This window comes from Gigantopelta aegis, chromosome 10 (genome assembly GCF_016097555.1).
Source record: "Gigantopelta aegis isolate Gae_Host chromosome 10, Gae_host_genome, whole genome shotgun sequence".
NCBI lineage: Eukaryota > Metazoa > Mollusca > Gastropoda > Neomphalida > Peltospiridae > Gigantopelta > Gigantopelta aegis.
In genome coordinates, this window is record NC_054708.1 from 88,226,126 (window position 1) to 88,244,914 (window position 18,789).

The window sequence follows — 18,789 nt, forward strand, 5'->3', positions numbered from 1 at the left end:
TCAGAGCTCTGTCTGTGTAAGGACAGTGGGTTACATCCCTAACAACTAGTGATCAGTGAAAGAGTAGCTGGAGTAAGCTCTAGTCCTTCCCTTTGTGTGTATGTTGTAGGTGAGAGCTAGAGATGACTAGAGCTGGGGAATGAGAAGTCGGTTTAGTGGCCTTACACAATATAGTCGTTAAACTCGCTCTGGGCGGGAGCTAGTACTAAGTCGTTAAACTCACTCTGGGCGGGAGCTAGTACTGAGTCGTTAAACTCGCTCTGGGCGGGAGCTAGTACTGAGTCGTTAAACTCGCTCTGGGCGGGAGCTAGTACCAGGATGCGAACACAGTACCTACCAGCCTTAAATCCAATTTTGAATTTTGAAATAGTTTCGACCGTAAACAAAAAATAAAAAAATACCCTTAACAGTTAAACTTGTCTTTCGAATGCATGGCTAAATTAAAATATTAATTTTAAAAGATAGATAGATAGATAGATAAGTAGATAATTACAAGTATACGTACCCCAATTCCCTCACTGCTCCAAAAATGCAGAAAAATGGGCCGTTTTTCCCTTGCTTGTTATTTTTTTGTCTTGATGCGCGATCGATCTAGAATCAATCCCCGTCTGGTACAAACCAAAGGCCGTGGTATGTGTTATCCTGTCTTTGGGATGGTGCATATAAAAGATCCCTTGCTACTAATAAAAAAATGTAGCGGGTTTTCTCTAAGACTGTATGTAAAAATTACCAAATGATTGACATCCAATAGCGGATGATTAATAAATCAATGTGCTCTAGTGATGTCGTTAAAGAAAACATACCAACAAAAAATGCTTGTTTGGTTGTTTTTTTGTTGTTGTTTATTTGTTTGTTTGTGTGTTGTTGTTGTTTTTGTTGTTTTTTTTTGTTTTTAGGGTGTGTGTATTTTGCTTTTGTTAGCGGATGGGTTGGGGTGGGTGGGTTAAAAAAAATACGATGTAGGGGCACATAACTACGTAAAATTGGTTGATATGTGTTAATTATCTCCCATGTCGGCAATGTCGTAAAATTGCCGTAAACAGTGAATGCGACAACATGAACAAGTGACAGTTCTTGCTTGTTTTTGTTTTAAAACACGATATGGATGAGCCTATGGATGATGTGGTCGAACCAGACTCTACACAGTCATCTGAAGCAACCAAAAAACCAACTTTGTTAAGACCTGGTAGCATGGGTAATTGTCTTTTTTGATTGCCAAACAAATATGGGGTTTACCTCGTCAGTTTTGTCATCTTGTTTTTCAATCGCAAAATCTGGTTTTGGAATAGGCGCAAATACACTGTAACAGTGTGTGGTATTGTTACTGAGGGCTGAAGCTCTAGAAGAAAACATGATCAAAAGAGTTTATACAGTGACACATTTGAATTGCTGTAATTTTAGAAGTCCGAATTGTTCAGCAGATACAAAGAGTTTCAAAGATTGACAACACTTTCCATTATCCATATCATCATTTTGGCTTCGACAGATGCCCATTCAATTCATTATTTATTCTTCTCATACTATGTATTAAATATAATTAAAATTGTAAAGTCGACTCTTCACTCTTGACATATAGCAGGGTAACAGATCATTTTGCTATTATTACCAGTTTCACCATAGTTTTAATTTTATTAATAAATATGATTTATCAGTTGCTTTGTTCAATATCCATTGCATTGTTTTTAAACTTAACTGAATGCCAGCAATAACAATCCCTTCAACTTGCATCTCAGAGGTTAGTCTGATACGCCAAATAAAGGTTAACACTAAAACTGTAAAAACAGTGGCACCCTTAAACAGTTGTGTAGATTTATAACTATAATGATCAGTGTTTTGTGCTTTCACAGGTAATTGTATTCAATATTCTTAAATATGTTATTCATATTGTTCCATAATGGAGTCTGATTGTCATTTTGTTTTTATTGGCAACAAAGAATACATTATTATTCCTTTTGTGAAATTGAATAATTAAAAGTCGGGTAAGTAAAACTATAGGTAGTACTAAACCAAATAACTTCTGTCTGGATCAAAGTTTGAGGTGTACCCAACGTTTGATAGAGAAGTTAACACCACAAATCCTGTGATGGATGATAGTGCTGCAACGATAAACCGGTGTACCGGTATACCGCGATAATTGATCAGCTCGATACGAACCGCGGTACAGTTTTGCGTATCGCGATTTTTATACGCTATTTTTTATCCTTATCTTATTTGTCTTGAAATAGGCAAACAAACAAACAAAAAACACATCATTTTATTAATTGGTGATGACAGGAAATGTAACAATCACGTCAAGAGTAGTCGGCTTACTTGTTGGCATACGAATTGATAGGTCGGTTATACTTGGTTCTAACTTCTAAACAAAACGTGTTAAAAGTCCAATGAAAATAACCAGTTAACGATAATTACAAATAAATGTTTTGTTACTTACACATTATCATTCATTGTTCATTTACGTTGGAATACGACTACGGCTATCATCTTCAAAGAAATAAACCAACAAATGAGAATCACACTTCGCTGTTTTTCACTGAACTCGGAATACTTCGGTCGATTGTTCAAAATACCTCGGCTCTGTTTCGGTCGATCTGCTGAAACATTGCGACTCAATACGTACATTTCCGTGTCAAGCGAGCAGCAACGGGAAAGTCCGATAGTAAGGATTTCCGAATGTGACAATTTATAAATAGTTTGACACCGTCACACCAGTGTTCTAGTAGACTAGTATTGTGTTAAAAAATAAAAATATGACCTAAAACATTTAGCCTGACAACTGAAACTAATAAAGATCATTAAAACGTTATGCCTTCTGTTTTCATTAAAAAAAAAAACAACCCCATAAATATTAAATTTAAATAATATCAACTGTATTGCAATACATATTGCAATACAGTTTCTTATATCGCAATATATCGCAATACGGTTTTGACCGTATCGTTGCACCCCTAATTGATGGTGAGTGTGTGGGTTATATATATATAAAAAAAAGTTTCATCTAGGCCAAAAATGTATGCAATTTTATTTCATCTAGTACCACTATTTCAGACCTTGTCTTTTAAGGTGTGCGAGTGCGATTGCACTCGTACAGCACACGTAATTTCAATCTGGCAAGTGTGAAAAATAATGCACATTACACTTAACAAACAGCGCACATAAAAAAAAGTTTTATATTGATTGCCACTATTTACCGTAGGTAACTGATAGAAAGATCTGTTAATACAATACCAGAAAACTAAAAAATGTGACGTGAACGGTAGTGTCCATGCAAGCTTTTAATATATAACCAGTACTTATCTTTGCTATACAAATTGGAAAACACTAGTTTAATAGACATTCGAAGACATACCAATCTGATCAAAACTCTTTTGCCTATTTAATTTATTATTAATTAGAAACAGTCCACTTTTGTAAGGTTAACTCATTTATACTGTTCATATAGTTATGAAGAAAAAGGAATTGAATTAATCAGTGGCTTCTGTAGTCTACACAAATGAACTCATGGAAATCAGCCAAGTCGGTAAAATTGTCTGGATTATGATTTTTTTTTTTTTTTTACGTGTAATATTTTTCTTTAAATATTTGTATTTCCACCAGAGGTTAATTTTTTTTTTTTTTTACGTGTAATATTTTTCTTTAAATATTTGTATTTCCTCCAGAGGTTAATCAACATCCATCTATATATATATATATATGTACAAAATATAGTAACAGTAATCAATGATCATAGCCAACTATTTATTTTTTGTTTGTTTCAATACGTAGTCACAGACCATGCGACTGGAACATGATTTGATGCGCAGTATGTTACCGAAAAATCAACCTCCACTGAGAGGATTCGAACCACGGACTCACAGTACTAGAGTCCAACGCTCTACCAACTGAGCTAATAGGGAAATTCCCACTAGCTACTGCCAGTAGGAGCACTTTATACCAACACTATGTTCCGGAGCTGTGGGCCACAGGCAGTTGAACTGTTACGGGTCCTGACTGGGTTATAGTCCTGACTGGGTTATAGTTGTATATATATATTCTTGTGTTAAGAACACACCGGGTCCCTACGTCGGATCCAATGTTACCGAATGGTTGTATGAGAGGAAAACACAAACAACTCGGCAGGGGTTTAGGGTTTATTCTGGATCATCAATCGGGTGCGATATGAACAATCTAATTAAAATTAGCTCCACTATTACATGTGGATCTAACACCAGCCAGTTGTAGCTCATGTCCACCAATCAAAACCTTACTTGTAGAATCCTGCCAGTGATTTAAAAATAATTTGAAAACATTCCGAATTATCATTCGCAATTTAGATTATCTTTATTATGTCATCACCTTTTGGAATAAAATCCTTTGTAATGACAGATTTTGTCGTAGTTTGTATATTTTTTATTAACAACATTGGGACTATTCTAGATCATTAACGTAACTCTGACTTGACATAGATGTCAAGAGTTGTTCGTAACTGGTAGTGGTAGGTCAAATGACGTGTTACAAAATGTTGAGGGAGGGAGACTGGTTGCATAATTGTTTAATTAAAAATGCCACGTGAATGTCAATGCCCCAACCAACACTGTCAATTGAACTAATTGTAGGCCTACGTGTAACAAATTATTTAAAACATAAAAATAATAATATGAGGCATCTAATTCTGTCAGTAGTGCACACCTGAGATGCTTGGGTCGTAGTTCTAATTAAATCACCTCCTCAGAACCAGTGGGTTTTCCCCATCCCAACTATCCTAATCCTGTCGTTGTACATAATAATGAAATTCAAGACACGTTGATTCCTACACGTTTAGCAGCACGTTCATCAAACCATCTAACACTGAAAAGGTATCTATAATTGTGTGCATCAAATTATCTGAATAGTATATACTAAAATTAAAAAATCAAATTGTCTATATCAGTGTATGTGATAATTATATTTCTATAGCACTGCTCCTGAAAATGTTTAATAACTCCATTCCTGAAAGGGAAAAGAAGTCAAGACTACACTAATGAACCAAACAACATAAAATTAGAAGAATACATTATTGGTTTACTCGTTCATTTTTGCAACATATCTCTGCATTTACATGTACCAGTTACTTCATAAATTAATAATGCTTGGTTTTCTACCGCCTTAGCATTTTGATGAGTGCGATTTTTCACTCACCTAAGCATTTTGAGGTGTGCAATGTTTTACTTGCCATAGTTCTTGAAAAAGCCAATGACTGCTATGTCAAGTAGCCTTGTTCTTGAAACATGTATGGGCTACCTGTAAAAAAAGTACTCAAATTTTGTGCGGAACTAGGGTAGTCGTAGATGCTTCCCATTATTTCTGAAATGTAGAGTTTCACCCCCAATTTATTCTGATTCACTTTAAGGGTGAGGGGTGGTAGTATTTATATCTGTGGCTTTCATGTCGATTGATACACTGCAGGTAGGAGTTTTAGCCACATATGTTACTATTGTCATCTGTGTCTGTGGTATTTGATTTGGTAGTATACACCCTGTAAGACATCTGGATAAAGTTATACTAGAGTGAGACTGACGACTGTGATGTTGAAACAGGGAAATACCCTCTGATACTAGTCATCTACTCAACTGTGGCTTCTCAGAGTATTTTTAGCAGTATGAAAAATGCATTCATGGTATTACAAACACTGGGGGTTTACAAATGAATATTTCTAAACAATAAAATGTCTGATTTCAATGATCACAAATGGCTGTTAAAGTAAAAACACACTTTAGTATTTAAAAACAAGTGTCTGTGACCTTGATAACCAACACTGTTACCAGGTCTTCTGATATATTGTGTTCAATCATTTCAGTGATGATGACATTAACAGCTGAAGACTACGAGAGCCAGTACTGGCCAAAGCTTAGAGAAGCCATTGACCAGCTATTAGTGATGAAGCCCGGTTCATATATTCCTATATCGTATGAGCAGATGTACAGGTATATAATAATTAGAGCTGTAACGATACAGTATCGAAATTTACTAACATGTTGTTTACTATGGTGGAAGACAAATTCAGTGTACTTTCCTATGCTTTCTACAGTTGCCAAAAATGTCTGTGTGTTCCTTCTACATCTGTACCATCTGAAAGGGTTTTCTGTACAGCAGGTGATGTAACTGCCCAGCGGTCTGCACATGTTAACAAGAAAAATCTGAAATTCCATTAAACTGCATTGAACAAGCATTATTGTGTATGTCTAGCTGACTTTACTGTTGATATACGTACTGTACATATTCTTGTGTATGTCTAGCTGACTTCACTGTTGATATACGTACTGTACACATTCTTGTGTATGTCTAGCTGACTTCACTGTTGATATACGTACTGTACATATTCTTGTGTATGTCTAGCTGACTTCACTGTTGATATACGTACTTACACATATTCTTGTGTATGTCTAGCTGACTTCACTGTTGATATACGTACTGTACACATATTCTTGTGTATGTCTAGCTGACTTCACTGTTGATATACGTACTGTACATATTCTTGTGTATGTCTAGCTGACTTCACTGTTGATATACGTACTGTACATATTCTTGTGTATGTCTAGCTGACTTCACTGTTGATATACGTACTGTACATATTCTTGTGTATGTCTAGCTGACTTCACTGTTGATATACGTACTGTACATATTCTTGTGTATGTCTAGCTGACTTCACTGTTGATATATGAACAGTACATGTCTCTGGGTGGGATGTAGCCCAGTGGTAAAGCGCTTGCTTTATGCATGGTCAGTTTGGGATCGATCCCTGTCAGTGGGCCCATTGGGCTATTTCTTGTTCCAGCCAGTGCACCACGACTGGTATATCAAAGGCCATGGTATGTGCTATCCTGTCTGTGGGATGATGCATATAAAAGATCCCTTGCTACTAATGGAAAATGTAGCGGGTTTCACTCTCTAAGACTATATGTCAAAATTACCAAATGTTTGACATCCGATGATTAATAAATCAGTGTGCTCTAGTAGTGTTGTTAAACAAAACAAACTTTAAACTTTTGTCTCTGTTTTCCTCCAGCTGTGTGTATAAGTGTGTATGCAAGCAGTTCTCGGAGAAGCTGTACAGCGACTTGCTGCAGCACATGGCTTCTCACGTCCAGGGTCTCAATGAACATCTCCAAGTCAGTGTAAGTCTACCTGCCACTGTCACACTACATCACAGGCCACTGTCACACTCGCATCACATGCCACTGTCACACTCCCATCACAGGCCACTGTCACACTCGCATCACAGGCCACTGTCACACTTGCATCACGGGCCACTGTCACACTCCCATCACGGGCCACTGTCACACTCATCACATGCCACTTATCACACTCCCATCACAGGCCACTCACACTCGCATCACAGGCCACTGTCACACTCGCATCACAGGCCACTGTCACACTCGCATCACAGGCCACTGGCACACTCGCATAACAGGCCACTGTCACACTCGCATAACAGGCCACTGTCACACTCGCATAACAGGCCACTATCACACTCACAACACAGGCCACTGTCACACTACATCACAGGCCACTATCACACTACATCACAGGCCACTGTCTCTCGCATCACAGGCCACTGTCACTCGCATCACAGGCCACTGTCACACTCACAACACGGGCCACTGTCACACTCCCATCACAGGCCACTGTCACACTCCCATCACAGGCCGCTGACACACTCGCATCACAGGCCACTGTCACACTCGCATCACAGGCCACTGTCACACTTGCATCACAGGCCACTGTCACTCCCATCACGGGCCACTGTCACACTCATCACATGCCACTTATCACACTCCCATCACAGGCCACTCGCACTCGCATCACAGGCCACTGTCACACTCGCATCACAGGCCACTCACACTCGCATCACAGGCCACTGTCACACTCACATCACAGGCCACTGTCACACTCACAACACAGGCCACTGTCACTACATCACAGGCCACTGTCACACTACATCACAGGCCACTGTCACACTACATCACAGGCCACTGTCACACTCACATCACAGGCCACTGTCACACTCACATCACAGGCCACTGTCACACTCACAACACAGGCCACTGTCACACTACATCACAGGCCACTGTCACACTCACATCACTGTCACACTCATAACACAGGCCATTACAGACAGCTGTATTTTCAGGGGCAAACAAACTACACCTTGATGGGGGAGGGGGGCTTAGTAGTAGAATATGCTTTTAAAACAAAAGATATCTGGAGAAATCTATTTGTAAAAATGATTTTAAAGAGAGGGAGAAGGGTATGCTTAGGAAAATATTGTTCTGTTTTATTTGTATAATGTTAATGAAATGTGTGCTTTTTGGTAGAAATGTGGTGCAATCTTTAGCCAAATTATCCAGCAGTTTGCAAGCTTCAATGTGTAGGTTTACCTTAAAACAAAAAATTGGTTATGTTGTGTTCTTTAGCTATTGCGGAACACATACATATATATATACATATACATCTTGTAAGGACTGAAAGCTACATGCATATAATTTGAATAAATAAATAAAATTGTTTTTTTTTAGGATTCTTTATAATTTTTTAAACAATAAAACTTGTTAATGTGAAAATCGTGACTTTGAACATGATCAGCAGTCAATATATACGTGTGGTTAACTCCCTGGCATACAGGTACCTGTATAGAATAATGCAAGTAACATGCAGTGACAATGCTTTCTTTTACCTTATTTCAACCTATCTTTATTCCAGATGCAAGATTCCCGGAAATTCATTGAACAATTTTCTTTTATAATGCATCAATACTTGCAGGCATTGGCCGTCATAGTTCCCATCTTCAATTATATGGTGAGTTCAATGTAGATCTGTTTGATTTGGGGTGTGGAGGAGTGGTAGGGGGATGTAGCACAGCCAGAGGAGTACTCACCCGAGGTGCTTGTTTGAGTTGGGGGGTGTAGCCTAGTAGGGGGATGTAGCACAGCCATAGGAGTGCTCACCTGACATGCTTGTTTGAGTTGGAGGGGGGGTGGTAGGGGGATTTAGCCAGAGGAGTGCTCATCCGAGGTGCTTGTTTGAGTTGGAGGGTAGAGCCCGATAGGGGGATGTGGCACAGCCAGAGGTGTGCTCACCCGAGGTGCTTGTTTGAGTTGGTGGGTGGAGGGGTGGTAGGGGGATGTAGCACAGCCAGAGGAGTGCTCACCCGAGGTGCTTGTTTGAGTTGGGGGGGTTGTAGGGGGGATGTAGCACAGCCAGAGGAGTGCTCACCCGAGGTGCTTGTTTGAGTTGGGGGGGGGTTGTAGGGGGAATGTAGCACAGCCAGAGGAGTGCTCACCCGAGGTGCTTGTTTGAGTTGGGGGTGGAGGGGTGGTAGGGGGATGTAGCATAGCCAGAGGAGTGCTCATCCGAGGTGCTTGTTTGAGTTGGGGGGTGGAGGGGTGGTAGGGGGATGTAGCACAGCCAGAGGAGTGCTCACCCGAGGTGCTTGTTTGAGTTGGGGGGGATGTAGCACAGCCAGAGGAGTGCTCACCCGAGGTGCTTGTTTGAGTTGGGGGGGTTGTAGGGGGAATGTAGCACAGCCAGAGGAGTGCTCACCCGAGGTGCTTGTTTGAGTTGGGGGGGTTGTAGGGGGGATGTAGCACAGCCAGAGGAGTGCTCACCCGAGGTGCTTGTTTGAGTTGGGGGGGTTGTAGGGGGAATGTAGCACAGCCAGAGGAGTGCTCACCCGAGGTGCTTGTTTGAGTTGGGGGTGGAGGGGTGGTAGGGGGATGTAGCATAGCCAGAGGAGTGCTCATCCGAGGTGCTTGTTTGAGTTGGGGGGTGGAGGGGTGGTAGGGGGATGTAGCACAGCCAGAGGAGTGCTCACCCGAGGTGCTTGTTTGAGTTGGGGGGGTGTAGCCCGGTAGGAGGATGTAGCACAGCCAGAGGAGAGCTCACCCGAGGTGCTTGTTTGAGTTGGGGGGGTGTGTGTGTGTGTAGCCCGGTAGGGGGATATAGCACAGCCAGAGGAGTGCTCACCCGAGGTGCTTGTTTGAGTTGGAGGGTGTAGCCCGGTAGGGGGATGTAGCACAGCCAGAGGAGTGCTCACCAGAGGTGCTTGTTTGAGTTGAGGGTGGGGGGGGGGTGGAGGAGTGCTCACCTGACGTGCACTCTCCAATTGAGTTATTTCAATTCCAACCAGTGCCCTGTGACTTTGAAATCAAACACTTGGGTATGTGATGTCCTGTTTGTGGGAAAGTACATATGGAAGATCCCTGTCTACTAATGGGAAAATATAGCTGGTTTCCTGTGTGTTCTAGTGGTGTAATAAAGCAAACAGACTTTATATAAATGGTGTTGTACCATATGTTTGTACAATGCTGCAATACCATATTGTACCATAATATTTAACAATGTCAAAAATAGGTCTGCTAGATAATTATGGCATATCTAGTCCATTCTAATAAGCGGATGACTTAAAAAAAAACCCCACAATTTCAAGTGTCTATAATACAATTTGAGCTATATTTGTTTACAGCCCCAGACCAAAATTGTAGAAGCTGAGTCTGGTCCGTCTGTTGCTGTCTAAATATAGAACATGTTCAATAATGTCTCCTGCCAGATCTGTAGTTCGCGCCAGCGGAGACGCGGTGTATTTTGTCACATCGGTTATTCGATTCGGTTTCAGTGCATTACATTTTTTTACAGATACCATACTCGCCGGACTCTAAAATCGATGGTCGCCCAATGGACTACCTTTGTAAAATTCTTAGTTGCCCTTAGCCAATAAAGGTCGCCACGGGCAACTGCTAATTTTCAACCCTGGTTAAATGTATTTCAGTGCAGTGTATAATTGTTAAATGTATTTCAGTGCAGTGTATAATTGTTAAATGTATTTAAATGCAGTATATAATTGTTAAATGTATTTGTGTTTCAGAATAGGTTTTATGTAGAAAACAAGTTGAAGAAAGACTTGAATGAGGAGTTGAGAAAGTTGTTCAAAGTCCACATTGCTGATCAGCACATAACTAATTTACTCAGTGAGTCAGTTTTGTAATTCACCATCTCGATTTGATATGAAAGGCTGAATAAAGTTACTTTTATTTAACTAAATATTGATTCTTCAGCTTTTTAAGACTAGTTCCACTTCTATTTTTAAATGTGTATTACATACCTGAACAACTATTGAGCTTTCTGCTTGATTCCTTAAACATTTTAAAGGTAATTCGTCCTCAAAATGATGGTTATTTTCTCCAGGAAATGGATAATAATATGCGTTAAAGTGTGTTTTGTTTAATGACAAAAATAACATGAAATTTTAAAATTGGGTACCTCATCCTCAAAAGGAAGGTTCCCCTGTCAAACTTTATGACAATATGCATTAATTTCCTGACATTAATAATGTACAGAAACAAGATGAGATTTGAAGTGTGTAACAGAAGCTGTAACATACACATTGATTATGAATCTGCTATTATCATATGTGTACCTTTTGTCAAAACTATATCTTTGTACAAAAATTCCAAAATAAGTTGTTATAGAATCTTGAGTGTATACAGCCATTACTTACTGTCATGTGCTTTGTCTACAAAGGAGAGCTGATTTTGACTACAATATATGGTTTGAACTCGGTCTGTAGGAGGACTGCTATATTTGTAGTACATTTGTCAAACAAAAATACACTTCCGTAAACAAAAGAGTGTCAGAAGGCGCACACGTATATCGTATATGCATAGAATAATATTTCAAGCAAAGAACTGTAAGTATTTTACAGAAACATTGCACATATTGTTTTAATTTGTACCAGAATGGATTTTGTTGGTTAATCTATATAACACTGTTTGTATTTTGTTGATTATAGCTTTAATAGACGAGGCATCGGGGACACCATTTGCAATATCTCCGCCAACAATGGCAAACTTAATGAAGAATTTACACTCACTGAGTTCAGGTACTGGTTTTTAATTTTTTCATTATTCCCGGTACATGTTTTATCTGTCTGTCTGTCTCTCTATCTGTCTGTCTATAACTAGTTTTGTTACCCTCAGATTGTCAGTTCAAAGATATTAAAATAGAATCCCTGGTTACATAAAAAAAAAAGCTTAGTGTGTGTATAAAAGATTTCTCTTTTTTTTTTTGGTTCGTCTTTTTCTATTATGTGCAGCTTTTTTGATGGTAACAGGTTTCCTCTCTCTCTGTGTCTAACAACCAAGTGTTGAAATAACTGTATATTATTGTGCAAACACCAAATAGTCATTGTTTAACAAATACGATAGCCAGTGGTCATTTGAGTGTGATGTCCACGTATTTTAGTTCCAAGATAAACGTGATGCCTGGCATCTTTAACTTCTAATACTGATGAGAGTTGTCTCAGTTTTAATGTCTGAGTAATAGTGTAAAGAGGTTCATGATAGTATTTTTAATGTCCGAGTAATAGTGTAAAGAGGTTCATGATAGTATTTTTAATGTCCGATTAATGATGTAAAGAGGTTCATGATAGTATTTTTAATGTCCGAGTAATAGTGTAAAGAGGTTCATGATAGTATTTTTAATGTCCGAGTAATAGTGTAAAGAGGTTCATGATAGTATTTTTAATGTCCGATTAATAGTGTAAAGAGGTTCATGATAGTATTTTTAATGTCCGAGTAATAGTGTAAAGAGGTTCATGATAGTATTTTTAATGTCTGAGTAATAGTTTGAAGATGTTTATGGTAGTATTTGTAAACTCTGAGTAATAGTTTAAAGAGGTTTACGGTAGTATTTTTAATATCAGTAATAGTTTAGAGGTTTATGATAGTATTTGTAAACTCTGAGTAATAGTTTAAAGAGGTTTACGATAGTATTTGTAAAGTCAGAGTAATAGTTTAAAGAGGTTTAATTTGACTCATTTTGGCTGATTAAAATGAGTCAAATTAGCCCAATATCACTCGGATAAAATAAACAAACAACAAACAGAAACATGCTTTGCTTTTGATGATATATATATATTGAATTTATTTGATATAATTTCCACCAAACATTTACCACCTTTATATTTCACATATGATGTCAGTCTAAATGGTGTTTTCTGTGAATTACATCATGCCACACCTGTAATCTTTTTCACAATGGAGTCACATAATGATTGTTGTTACTTGATCTCTCTCAGATTATGTGACTTTAAACCGAGACCTGTTTGCAAGATACATCCCCAACGTTCTTCCACCTACCTCAGTGACGGACATTGAGACCTACATAGAAGAAACGAAACAGATGCAAAGAGACATTCACCATATTCCAGGATTCAACAAGTATGTTCCATTACAAAATGTGTTACCCCGGCAGGCACTCGTGAAACATGCAAATGGCATTTTCCAGGCCATCATCAGTTGGGTCATGGAAAATGGTAATCTAAAATTGTTTGATAATTAATTTTTTCCCCTTTTAAAATAATACCTTAAGAAATTGTGACATAAAAGCATTGTAATATTGAGTATGTTGACGACTGCTGAAAATTCCAAGAAAAATCATGTGAAATACATGTAAAAGATCACGAAAGTTAGATGATAACACAGTGTATGAAGCCTGTGTTTGCAGTTTTTTTGCAGCTCCGTTTTCACAATAGCAATTATTTCTAATCCATTGTAATGTTGCATGCATTCAAAAGACAGTGTCTTTTGTGTCTTGTATTCAACCCTTGCAATTAAGAAAATGACCAAGGCAATAAAAATGCGGTGGAAAAATAATGTCCACAGTATTTTCCATGGCAATTTGTGCAACTCTGGATTGTAACAATCAGAATGATGAGTTTTGTTTGCCAATATGCTGTAAGATTAATTCATACCAGTGGTGGTATTCATTGACTGAAAGTGACATAACAGTTAACATGCGAATGACACATGCACGTTCAAGAACATTGGGGTTGTAAGGGGATGACAATTTATCATATACAGCGTAGTTGGTCCTTTTTTTCTGTTGGGAAATCTGTCACCAAGACCGAATGACCCTTTTTCAAACCCAAGTAAATTGGCATATATATTTGGGGGGAGTGGGGATTAGGCCACATGACACCAAAAAAGGGTTCTATATTTATCAATAAAAATGACCCAAAAAAAATTGATTAAACTATCAGATCTCTCTCTCTCTCTCTCTCTCTCTCTCTCTCGCTCTCTCTCTCTCTCTCTCACTCTCTCTCTCTCTCTCTCTCTCTATGTCTACAAATAAAATTTGATTAAACTATCGGCTCTCTCTCTCTCTCTCTCTCTCTCTCTCTCTCTCTCTCTCTCTCTCTCTCTCTCTCTCTCTCTCTATGTCTATGTCTATGTCTATGTCTGTGTCTACAACTATCTCATAAGACTTCAAGTCAATCGTAGAATTGTATGTTAAAAGATTTACTGAAAAAAACCCACCCATTCTGCACCATAACCATGGTTCAACAATGTATGAGCTGCCCCCTCCCCCACAACCCATTGGTGCCTGCAGTGCACATGTTATGAACAGTCAAACAAGAGTTCAGTGACCTAGTTGGAACTTGCTTATTGCTGGTCATTTACATGCATTTTCAATCATGCCCAATGGCACTCCGATTCAGATACTTAGTAATAACGGTGCAGTTACTGTTTTAATATTTACTTTTAATCTATTTTCAGTTCTCACAGTATATTTTATATTTAATAATAAGGAAAAAAATACATCTGGCTAAATGACTAAATGAGTAAATAAATGCCGTGGAGAATGAAAAACTCTGTGGCAATCTCCACGGTATTGCCGATTGCCACAGGCAATTGCAGAGTTTGTGCATCAGTAAACAGTTTAATACCAATAGGCTTGTGAAATGAGATTAGGAGTTTATTAAATCTGTGGTTGTGTTTGAGTGTTGCATTAATAAATTGTGTTGTAGAATTAAAAAAAAATAGATTGGGACTTTTGTAAAACTGTAGTTGTTGTTGTAACAATGTTATTAAAATAGGAAAATGTCATGTCAGTTTGAATTGTTTAATTTGTGTTTGTTGACAGTCAGGGTCAGAGTAGAAAGCGAGCCTGTGAAGAAGACATCCCAGTCAACTGACGCGATGGACTGGCTGCCGTTTTGTGAGTGACACTTTACTCCAGATGACAGAAAGACGTGTGCAGTGTTAAACAGGGTTTTGACCAATCAACCAACATTATCACCAATTTGGTGAATTGGGTTAGAACATATATAGCCAAATACATTCATCAAAACTGGACCCTCAGTAAGCTGGAGTTTCGTCCAGATCAGATGTTTTTTACAATCCTTGTTTAAATATCGGTACAGAACAAATCGTTTTAAAAGTGGACACCCATTAAAAGCAGACCTTTTACTTGGTCTCGTGGGAGTCTGGTTTGTGTGTACAATCACAAAATTAAGCATCTTTAAAGAATTGTATTTATGTGATTATTTTTTGCAAATTAATGATAGAATATATTCGTCAAATTCAGTTACAATTATTTTGTGATTCGGCTTAAACCCTGTTTGTATAACATATATGTCATGTGACAAATATAGAGCACGGACAAGGCTGGTTTATTGTAAAACCTGAATTTGAGAATTTGGTCTGCAGTCTACATATGTCTCATTATCCAGTATATATTCACACAGTGTGCAATATTAGAACAAAATGTAGTTACTGATAACCCAAAATGAAGAAATGTTGATGAATGACAACTCAGCACATTGTTCAGTATTGAATGTATAGCATTTGTGATATTTGGTGAGTAGGGTTGGTCGAGTAGAGTGAGTCGTAGTCCAATGTCGACTGATGCACAGTTGGTCTCGAATTGATTCTTGCCATTGAGGTATTTCTCGCTGTTGCCAGTGTACCACAACTGGTATATCAAAGGCTGTGGCATGTGCTGTCCTGTGTGAAGCCCTCAACAGTTGACTGCTAATTGTCATAGACAATGAAGTTGGCTTTCTTCAAATTATCTTGTTCTAATCTGATTGGTGTTTATTTCATGTTGTACATTTGTCTAATTATTACTGTGTATTTATTGGAGGAGATTTCAGAGGTGGATCTAGGGGGGCCCCGGGGACCTGGGCGCCTCCCTAAATTTTACGACAGTTATAATTTTATTATATATTAATTTTCACCTCCCCCAAAGTTCCCTTGGCATTCCACCTCATGTTATTTTCAATAGAATTTCTGGATCCGCCACTGGATTTGACCAAATTTTAAAAATGTATTATTATTTTTTAAAACAAACTTGCATTATTATTTTTTTTTATTATGGTGGTGATTACGGGGTGGGGAGGCTGGGGGATTGTTTATGAATTAGGGCCAAATTTCTTAAAACAACTGGAAAATGAAGTAATAATTATAATCATAAAATAAAACAATATAAATTTATAAACAAAATTTAAGAAATATAAATTATATAATAAAATAATTTGTAAATAATAAAATAAAAACTTGATTTGCTGGTTAAGTTAAACACTGAAATGTGTTCAATGCGCTAACCCACCTGTTGGTATTTTGGCTTAATTTGAAAACAGAGACTTGGGTTTGTGTTAAACTGATACTGAAAACTGTAAGCACCTTACAGTAATCTTGGCAATCTCATGCTTAGAACACTGAACACTGTGGTATGTTAAACAAACTATTGGTATAAAATACACCTTACAAGATTAGTCGAGAATGTGATGTGAATAATAGTATGGTTTGTACGCTCTTAAAAATAGTAAGGTTTGTATGCTATTAGTTATTAAGGTTTGTACATTCTTAAAAATAGGTTTGTATGCTATTAATTATTAAGGTTTGTACATTCTTAAAAATAGTAATGTTTGTATGCTATTAGTTATAGAAAGGTTTGTACGCTATTAAAAATGTTGATAATAGTGAATGACCCCTTACAACTTTAGAGATTCCTCTTGAAATTTACTCTGTGTGTTTCTGTTTCAGATACTTTTCCTCAATCTGTTGTGATAACTGTGTGCTCCACGTTCCATTGGCTGTTCCCAGTTTGTACATATATTTAGACAATTGATTGGTCCACAACCTTTCACAACTAGCAGTAGACTGGTGACCAGTCTTTTATGATTATGAGAAGACTGATGCCCAGTCTTTCAGGGTTAGGAGTAGTGTGGTGAGCAGTCAGTCAACATTAAGAGTGGATATTACAGAAGAAACTACGAAATATCCACACACTGGAACTTTGTTTTTACTCTTGCTTTAATGTAGCAGCCAGTGCCTGCTGTTGTTTTATCAAGAACGTGATTATTTCGCAAATAGGTGGGTGTCGAGTTCTGTTTGTTGAATACTGCAATTGTGATGTAAATATCTGTTTTCACCTGCTTAGATCTTAGCTCAATAAACTTGTAATACGCAGTACGAGTATTCGTTGGTCTTACTGTACATCATTATATGCCATTAGGCTTGGGGACAATACCCTTTTTTTATTACTTTTTCCAATTACAATTTCATTGAGATTTCTAAGTGCATTGAAACCAGTACGTAGAATGTGATCATAGTTGTTACTGTATTGTGTGTTAATAGCTTGGAAGTTGTGAAAAACATAGATGATAAGGACAGAATGAAAAATTTTCAGTGTGCAGAAACAATATCTATCGAATATCACACTTTGTGTGTTTACCTCAGGTTATTTCATTGTAAATAATTAACTTACTAAAGCCCGGAAGAAAGAAAGGAATGTTTGGTTTAATGACAATCCAACACCTTGTTACATTGTTCAGTCAGCAGCAGTGATATGTCACTTGTGTAGCAGTTGTCCGATTTGGTGTATAGAATGAGCAAAGAAAAAACCTGTATTTACCACAGACTACAAGTGATATATACGAAGTTCACTATGTCAGTAAAATAAAAAAAGATTTCATAGTTTGTAGACTTAAAACATTTAAACATGTCAAGACTATACAATTAGTAGTACTACTGGACAAATCACTAAAGTGCTGTATTAAAATAGATTCTGTCAGTTTATTAACGGTTTTATTTCTTTAAAAGGTATTTGGTGAAGTGTGAGAAAAATACACTTTTCAACACAGCAAATTTGATGATCATAAAAAAAAAAAAAAAAAAAAGTTTTTCCATCGATAGTTAAATTTTCTACGACAAAATGCCACCAAGCCAGAATGTTTGTTGATCATTTATGTCACAGCCTTTTAATACAGATAATTTAACCTTTTTTTATTTTAAAAATGAATAACATGGATTTATCAGGGACCTGGTTGCACTAGTAATGTTTTATGGGGACTAGTAACCTTTCTAGGCTACTTGTTCCTTGGCCAGTAAAACTATGTGTTAATTTCTACCTGTAATATCATAACCCCATTCTTACTCTAAAGATAAAAGGTCAGCATTAACTTGGTTGTTGAAGTGCATTAACTCAGTTGTTAAAGTGCATTAGCTTGGTTGTTAAATAGAGGATAATAAACAAGTTACCAGTTAACTTATTATTAAATTTATGTCCCAAGTGAATTAATTTTCAGTTGTCACGAGGTTTAGCGAGTGACAAATGAAAATTATTTCATGAGGGACATTGATTTGATAATAACTGGTACTGAGTTTGTTATTCTATTTATTACCTCAGCCATTTTTTCCCCGAAAGCCTTTATTTTCGACACACATGCACATACATGTATAGAAACGATGTAAACCACTTTACACACTGTTCTGAGTATTGCTATAACTTTGTAAATTAATCACGTTCATAAATAATTTTCAAAAAAAGTTCTCTTTATTTGGTACAAAATCTATAATGAATTGCATTAAAATGACATTTTGTTATAAATTTAACACCAAAAACAGACAGCCATAAACGCAAACTCTTTAAACTACATGATGTCATTTTGTATGTTTGCCAAATTGTGATGATGTCATATTTATACCGACACGA

General features: G+C 37.5%; 1 protein-coding gene across 1 annotated transcript; it reads left to right on the plus strand.

Annotated features, from left to right (window-relative positions):
- Window positions 1–1,027: 1,027 nt before the first annotated feature.
- LOC121384236 (CDK2-associated and cullin domain-containing protein 1-like) lies at window positions 1,028–17,264 on the plus strand. Its single transcript, XM_041514524.1, has 9 exons — window positions 1,028–1,195; window positions 5,813–5,939; window positions 7,022–7,130; window positions 8,716–8,811; window positions 10,877–10,979; window positions 11,801–11,890; window positions 13,088–13,229; window positions 14,935–15,009; window positions 16,839–17,264. Exons 1-8 carry the CDS (start codon window positions 1,102–1,104, stop codon window positions 14,984–14,986), a joined length of 813 nt encoding a protein of 270 aa, XP_041370458.1. The 5' UTR covers window positions 1,028–1,101; the 3' UTR covers window positions 14,987–15,009; window positions 16,839–17,264.
- Window positions 17,265–18,789: the final 1,525 nt, after the last annotated feature.

What these genes read in the sequence shown, in the direction of transcription:
- LOC121384236 (XM_041514524.1), top strand. Translation starts at nt 1,102, where the DNA reads ATGGATGAGCCTATGGATGATGTGGTCGAACCAGACTCTACACAGTCA. An exon ending in GCACATAACTAATTTACTCA is followed by an intron (nt 10,980 to 11,800) that starts GTGAGTCAGTTT and finishes TGTTGATTATAG; the next exon opens with CTTTAATAGACGAGGCATCG. An exon ending in CATATTCCAGGATTCAACAA is followed by an intron (nt 13,230 to 14,934) that starts GTATGTTCCATT and finishes GTTTGTTGACAG; the next exon opens with TCAGGGTCAGAGTAGAAAGC.